Genomic DNA, 7,712 nt, shown 5'->3' with positions numbered 1-7,712 from the left:
TTTCCTTTCATCTGAACATGATAAGCCAACGTGTGCCTGAGATGCTGCAGCTGGGGCACTCAGATTTCTCCCAGAGACAAGCTCTTCTGCAGTAGAAAATGGGTCCGTGTGTCTGTGGAGAAATGGCAGGGCTGGAGGTTCTAGATCTGTCTCTCTCTGAGAGTCACCCCAAACAAACCTCTTGGCCTCTATGTTTGTCCCTGTTAGGTGGCAGAGGCAGTGTCCCTGGTGGATGGGTTCACACACTCTGGAACCAGACAGCCTGATTTTGCACCTGGCTCACCAGCTGACCTTGAACAAGTTATTAACCCCTCAGGACCTCAGTGTCTTCATCTCATCTCTAAAATGGCGAATCTAATGCACCTATCTTACAGAGTTAGGGTGAGGGCCCAGTGAATCTCTCAGCAAGTGTTAGTCATCATCAAACTGTAAGAGGGATGATGAGTTTCATGAGGCCAGAGTGTCTCTAGTAAAGAATTAAACACCAGAAGGGAAAGCAAGTGTCATGGGACAGGGACAATTGTCATGAGACAGGGACAAGTGTCATGGACCACCAAGGACGCAAAACACTGACTCTTTCACCTCTCACCTCCACACACCCCCTTACACATTATAGATGTGGGCATGGCCATACCACCAGGGTCACACACACACGGACCACCACAGGCAGCTTCACCCCTTGCCTCCCAGAAGTGACAGACACAGGCCTCTATCCTGTTCTCTTGAGCAAGAACCCGAGGCCCACGTGAGAAAAGGACATGTGATCCTGTTCTCTGTGTCTTATCTGGCCCTTCTTCAGATTCCATGGGACTGAATGTCTGAGGCTCAGATTCTGAGGGCTCCACTGAGGCAAGGCATGGGCTTGGCTGGCCTGAAGAGAACTCTGCCTGGCCAGAGTGCTCCCTCTGAGGGGCTCAGGCTAGGCGGTGGGGCTGTTCCTGGAGGAACTGAATCAGGAAAGGCTCACTTGTAAGTGTAGAAGGGGCCCGAGGGGAGGATCATGGTCCGTCTATCCTCCACCGAGCTCTCCTGAGTTTGTGAAGCAGCTCAACATTTGACAGCTCTCCTTTCTGCTTCTGGGCAGACTCTGCAAGCTCACTGCAGGACCTGTAGAAGGCGTGAGCTGAGAGGGGCACCCTGACTTGCAGAGTCTCACCCAGCCACCCCTGCCCTTGACTCTCTCCCTGCATCTTTCTCTCTGTACCTCAAGGTGTCCGCATGAAGCCAGACCACCCCCTAATGCCTGATGCAGGGGGCAGCAGGAACACACCTCTCCTGGTAAGATGCTGGCTTTCCCAAGGCTGGAGCAGAGGCCCTGCCACCCTGAGGGCAGGGGCAGAAGAAGAGCAGCAGGGATTTGGAGAGCTGGGCTTGTCTTCGGTCCCCGCTATAAACAGAAAGTTCCTGTTAACACAATGCTCTCTGTACTGGGGTGTGTGTAACCCCTTGCACATCAGACAATCTACTGGGGTGTGGGGAATTCATCTTAGCTTCAGGTAATATTTACACCTCCTGCAAAAGATAAGTTAATATTCACTCCTGCTTCACATGAGGATTAGCACTAGCTCCCATCTGGAGTGCAGGCCAGACAGATGCACAGCATTGAGCGCCTTTGAAGTGTCCTGAGGAAAGAAGTGAAAAGTCTCACAAAGAGTGAGGTGGGGACGGGAATGCTGGAAGCTTGTGATTCCCTGACCTGTTCTTTACTTTTGATTTTTGTGACTCCACATTTTGTGGTTTGCATATGCCCAGTAAAATGGACGTACAGATGAAGTAATATGATTTAACTCATCAGATCTCACAAGATGCACAAGTGCCTTAGAAAGATTTCCACAAAGAAACTAGAAGTAGAAGATGATTCTGAAACCAAAAACATAAGTGGGTTAAAATGGCACTACTGACATATCTTCTAGGCCTGGTGTAAGTTAGCGTAAATAAAATCAATAACAACGACCATCTGATCAAGTTGGATAAGTAGCTTTCTTAAGTAACTTAAGAAAACCCTGAAATTATCTTAATGACCCCATGGAATATGGATTTACAACTAATATCAGGAACCTTGCTCTCCCCCTAACTGTATATTTTGCTTTGAGATATTTTTCATTGTATATAAGGCAAATAGACATTTTTAAATGAATGTTTCATCTTTCCCATAGTTTAAATTTTTTCTATTCCTTTCATGATTGAAATAAACATGATGTTAGTTTTAAGTATATATATGGAATGTACAGCTTCACTATTTTTCCCGATAAGGATGGGTGATCAAAATGGTTTGGAGACCACTTTTTCGGAGGGAGCTAGGGATGAAACAGGACATTGAGATCAGGCCACATCCTCTCCTGGGTCCCTTTCTTTGTGTTCATGAGTCTCTTGTCCTGAGTGTCACCGAGTCTCAACCACATGCCTGGACAGCTTCTTGCGGGAGAGACGTTGTCTTCCCTGTGACTCTGTCCCTAGTCAAGGTGCTCAGCAGTCTGCATGAAGGGAAGGAAGGTTACCTGTCTAGGATCCTGTGCTCAGGAGGGTACACAGGGATGAAAACTCGTCCTTGGGGTTTTAAGGGCCCAGACAGGAGCAGGGTTTCTGGATACACCTGGAAACAAGTGAAAAGGAATGAGCCTGTTGTCTTTGACTTGTGATCAGCTTATTCTTCTCTCACACACTCTCCCAGGAAGGTCTCTGCCTGTCTTCCTCCTATTCTACTCTGCCTTTGGGGCAGTCGGCTTCCCTCTTTTATGGAATGAGCACAGAGGTTGATTCAGGACCAGCTCTGGCTCCCCCGGATTCAGAAGCAGAGCCACCCCCCACACCAGCCGGCTGCGGCTCTGCTCCTGGTACAGAGCAAGCACAGATTAACAACGGGTTGATTTTTCTTTCATTCCCTTCCAATCAGCACTTTTTTGTTGGATTCCACCCACGGGTCTGTTCCAGAGGTCAGGAAATGATGTGATCAGCCTCGGCGAGGAATGAAGGGGGAGGGCTGAGGGGAGATTGGGCAAGCGGGCTGTGCAAACACAAGGGGTCAAGGATTGTGCTCGGCCAGCCCCGCGGGAGATATAGGGGCGCGGGGAGCAGGGAGGCGACGCAGAAGCCGTTCGGTCTGTGCTCTGCACTCCACGTTACAGACCGGGGAGGATGAGGCCCGCTGTCCGCGCTCTGTTAACCTGCGCGGTTCTGGGTGAGTGTGGCCGCTGGGAAGGTCCTCAACGTCGCCTGCCCTGGCCGCCACCACCCCCCCCCCCACCCCTGCATTTCGGAGCCCTCTGCACCCTCCCTGGGCTCCGCGCTGGAGCTGGAAGCCTGGGACCTTTCCTTCGCTTCTCCCCGCCGCACCCTTGCACCTGCTTCCGCACTGCCTCAGGGACAGCTCTGCGCCTGCGCGCACCTTCTGGTCCTGCTGGTGGCTCTGCCACATTTTCACTCTCTCCTTGGTTTCCCCTCGTATCCAGTAAATCTTGTAGCGGAATACAGGAAATTAGAGCGCTCCCGTCCCGGTTTATCAAATCCCTTTGTTGCGGCCTCAAATAAGTCCAAACTGCTTGGGATGGCCAGCAAGGCCTTCCCACAGCTGGTCCCACCTCCACTGACAGTCCGATGTCCCATGAGTGCCCTTGGTACTGACCGTGCCACACTAATGAGACAGGTCTGTTGGAGGGTTCTGAGCATGGGATTTGAAGCCAGACCTTGAAGGGTGGTGCAACTTGGCCGGGGAAGGTCCCATGGAAGTAAGTAAGGCCACAGATCCAGGCACTGGTGGAGGGCACCTTGCTGCACAGATCTGCCTGTCGCTGTTGGGCCCCCTTTGTCCTCTAACTTCTGCTAGCCACTCGTGGTGCGTTTATCTTACCTTTGGAGCCTTCTGTGTTACTTGATTCTCTTGAAAAAGTTAGCCCTTGAGACTCCACCCACCTCACTTACCGTTACCCTCCCCCCTCCCAACCTCAGAGGATCTCACAAGGCTGTGGAAGGGAAATGCATGACTGAGGACAAACGTCTGTCTTTGGGGCCTCGGGAGGGGTGGTTTGGTGAGGGTCTGGAGGAGTGGTTTTGGGGAAGTCTGCCACTGACCCCTCGTTGCCTGGTTTGATATCCCACAGGTGGAGATGGGGTTAAGGGTGATTGGAGGAGTAAATTTCCTGTGGTCCACTCTTTTTCTATCCTGGAGAACCATTCCCTCCCCATCTCCTGCTTTGTGCATCATAGATATTTATCAGCTTTGAGTCAGCCCTGTGTTGTTGGTCCACAGAGTGGAGGTGACAGAGGGCTTTGGGGAGAGTGCCAAATGCTCATATCATGGGGACAACACATCTGCAACCATGGGGATTGATTTTCACAGACAAGGCTGGCTTTAGCTTCTCCTAATGACAGTCCAAAGGCTTAATTGTGCAAATTGAAGGAGTGGTCATTGGAAACAGAGAAACATTGACTATGTGGAGTTTCTAGTTTTTCCTAGAACGGAGGATGATAGATGAGCATCTCATCAATCATTTACCCCTTTCTTCTGGCCAAGCAGATGGAAAACAACTCAGAATGTTATCTTTTTTTGTCACCTGGCAGAGACCAAAGTCTGGAGACCTGATTTCTAGACCACTCAGCTATTGAGAGGCTAGGTAACCTTGGGTAAAGCATCACTCTCTGAAAGATACTAATTAGGAGAAAATGTAATTCCTACCCTGCTGGCTTCCCAGAGTTATAGCATTGAACCAACAGCTTGATGTAACTAAAAATCCCCCATGGATGTGGAAGTTCGTATTCCGTGGCAGGCCACACGTCATGAGGTGAACGAAAGAGGCTCAGAGAACACAGAGAACAGGTTGTTGTCGCCAATTGAGAGCTAACAATCAAGCCAGCATCCCTCTGATCAGCACATGCTGGTCAGTGGGAAACTAAGAGGCCATTCGAATACCTGTCACTTGTCCCCAGACTCAGAAAGCAGTGGAACCTCTGCCCTTGTTGTTCATGGACAGGAGTGGGGTGAAGAGCAGAGAACGGAGAGGAAGTGGCCTCCATGACCCTCCAGAGGCTGCTGCTGTCCTTCCCACTGACACAGGGACCTGTGGCCTCTCTCCCCTAGGGCTGTGTCTGGCAGACCCCGAGAAAACTGTGAGATGGTGCACCATTTCAACTCATGAGGCCAATAAGTGTGCCAGTTTTCGTGAAAATATGCTTCGTATCTTTGAGAATGGGCCTTTTGTCTCCTGTGTGAAGAAAACCTCACACATGGATTGCATCAAGGCTATTTCGGTAAGTCACTGCCACCTAAAAGAGAGTGGAAGAAAATCCATACTTTCTCTTCCCTGTCATTTGAAATGATTCTGTACTCACAGGTAGGAGACTGATGGGTGGAACAGTCAGCCCCTAGTGCTAGTAAAATCATTTTAGACCTGAAAATAGAAGCAGTCATCTTTAATGGCTTAATGCAACATATAACATACTCTAAAAGAGGACTGTTTTTGACCCACTAAGTTCTCTGAACTCAGAGAAGAAATGCATGCTGTCAAAATGACCATGTAACACTATTTTGGGGGTTCTTGATGCATCACAAAAAGTAGACGAATGATACACACAAGGAAGAGGAATACATTGTCATGGTTGGAGATGATAGCTGATCCTTTTGTTCTAGGTTTTCCAAAATACTTGTTCAGCATTGTTCCTGCTCATCTGAACTTGGGTCAGACCCTGTGCTGGGCAATGGGGCTGCAGTGGTGACTTTAAGCACACATGGTCCTGATTCTTGAGTAGCTTACAGTCCAGTCAGGAGAGAAGAAAAACATGCAAACTAGTAGACATGAAATTTCAAATTGTGTGATGTACAGTGAAGGAAAAGAAACAGAACTTCCAGAGGAAACTTGCTCTGGTCTGGGTGTCAATGATAATCTCCCTGAAAGGGAGCAGTGAATCTGAGACCCCAGGGATAAGTATGGGTAAGCCTGCCAAAAGCTACAGGTTGAGTATGTCGGGCAGTGAACCATAGCATCTGCAAAGGGCCTGAGACAGGGGAGAGCAGGGCTTGTTTGATTTTCTGTAGGGAAGCTAGGGTGACTGGAGCAGAGCAAGCAGGAGACTGGAAGGAGTGAGGGGCAGACGTAGACTCGGTCAGATGGAGCGTGATTAACTGAAGAAATCAGTGCTTTGGTATGAATAACTGGTCTGTTGTGTGTGTGTGTACTGAACCTCAGTTACCATCCAGTTACCATCCAGAGTTAATTATAACTCTTGATTTATGACTCACTTTCAGATTTGGTATATACATACCCCTCTTTGTGTTAAAATTCATTAATAATATGAAACAATACTATCCACAAACCTACCAGAGTTTCTTAAAACTTCACCACTGCCAGTAGCTGAGTTCTAGGGCTACTGTGTGGCAGCAGGGATTCTACAGGAACTTCATCACTTGGGGCACCCTCTGACCCTGCTTAGAACTATCCATGTGTTTCCCTATCCAGAGCAAACAGAATCCCAAAACTTTCTTGCTTTTTATTTAAAGACTTGTATAGGTATATATTGGGCTTCCCTGGTAGCTCTGAGGTTAAAGCGCCTTTCTCCAATGTGGGAGACCCTGGTTCAATCCCTGGGTTGGGAAGATCCCCTGGAGAATGAAATGGCAACCCACTTCAGTATTCTTGCCTGGAGAATCCCATGGACGGAGGAGCCTGGTAGGCTACAGTCCACGGGGTCGCAAAGAGTTGGACACGACTGAGTGACTTCACTTTCACTTTCATAGGTATATATGGATGATTGCATAGTATTTCTTCTTAAAATATTTTATAAACATGTCATTACTATGTGTTGTCTTCTCATACTTGCTTTTTCCTCCTCAACGTTATACTAGGATTTCACCCATGTTGTTGAATACAGCTATTGTTCATTCATTTTCAGAGCTCTGCAAAAGTCCATTGTGTTAGTATACCACAATTTATTTTTTCTTTTCTGCTCATTACGCATTTGAATTGTTTCCAGTTTTCTGTTATTCTAATCAGGGTTAGAGGAATATTTTTATACAGATCTCCTGGTACACAAGTATTACTAGTTTCTCTGTAATATATATGTACAAACATATTTTCTGTGCCATGGGATGTGTGAGTATTTGACTTCAAAAACAGTGCCAAATGTATTTGGGTTTTTAAGCAAATGCAATGTGGTTATTCAAATTTCCACTGTCACCAGCCGAATATGAAAGAATAATTCATATAATTCCTGGTGATTTTGATATTTTATCATTACAAATTAATCACTGTCTCTGGCAGTGCTTTTTAACTAAAGTTTATTTCTCTGATATTAACATATTACATTAACTTTCTTTCAACTAGGATTGTCCTTCTATGTCTCTTTCCATTCCTTTATTTTCAAATTCCTGCGTGATTATCCTTCAGGTGTGTCTTATGAAAATGGTATGTTGCTGGGGATTTTGTTTATTAATTAAATCTGGTAATCTCATTTATTTTCTGTGGTAAATTTAAACCATTAATAAATTATTGCTTTCATTAATGATAAATTTGTACTTATTTCTGCCATATTACTTTTTGATTTCTCATACTCCTCCTTTCCCTCAGATTTCTTATTTTTAAAAATTGAGTTTGCACATGTGTGTGTTCATTTGGATTGTGTTCCCTTTATTCCATCTTTCCCCCGTTGGAAGTAAATTTAAACAATTTGTTGATATTCTTTAATGACTTCCCTTAAATTTTCACTGTATAATTTTAGCTTAA

The 7,712-nt window shown here is 46.6% G+C and overlaps 1 protein-coding gene across 1 annotated transcript in view; it reads left to right on the top strand.

Moving 5' to 3' along the window:
* The first annotated feature begins 3,041 nt into the window (after window positions 1–3,041).
* LOC138072577 (serotransferrin) overlaps window positions 3,042–7,712 on the top strand; it is a 39,952-nt gene continuing 35,281 nt past the window's right edge. Inside the window, exons 1-2 of the mRNA XM_068963587.1 lie at window positions 3,042–3,178; window positions 5,075–5,244. Coding sequence (XP_068819688.1) covers window positions 3,136–3,178; window positions 5,075–5,244 — 213 coding nt within the window. The 5' untranslated portion in view covers window positions 3,042–3,135. The remainder of the gene's footprint in view (window positions 3,179–5,074; window positions 5,245–7,712) is intronic.

The sequence above is a fragment of the Capricornis sumatraensis genome, chromosome 1, assembly GCF_032405125.1.
Source record: "Capricornis sumatraensis isolate serow.1 chromosome 1, serow.2, whole genome shotgun sequence".
In the NCBI taxonomy this organism is placed as follows: domain Eukaryota; kingdom Metazoa; phylum Chordata; class Mammalia; order Artiodactyla; family Bovidae; genus Capricornis; species Capricornis sumatraensis.
This window is presented reverse-complemented; position numbering and strand designations above follow the sequence as displayed.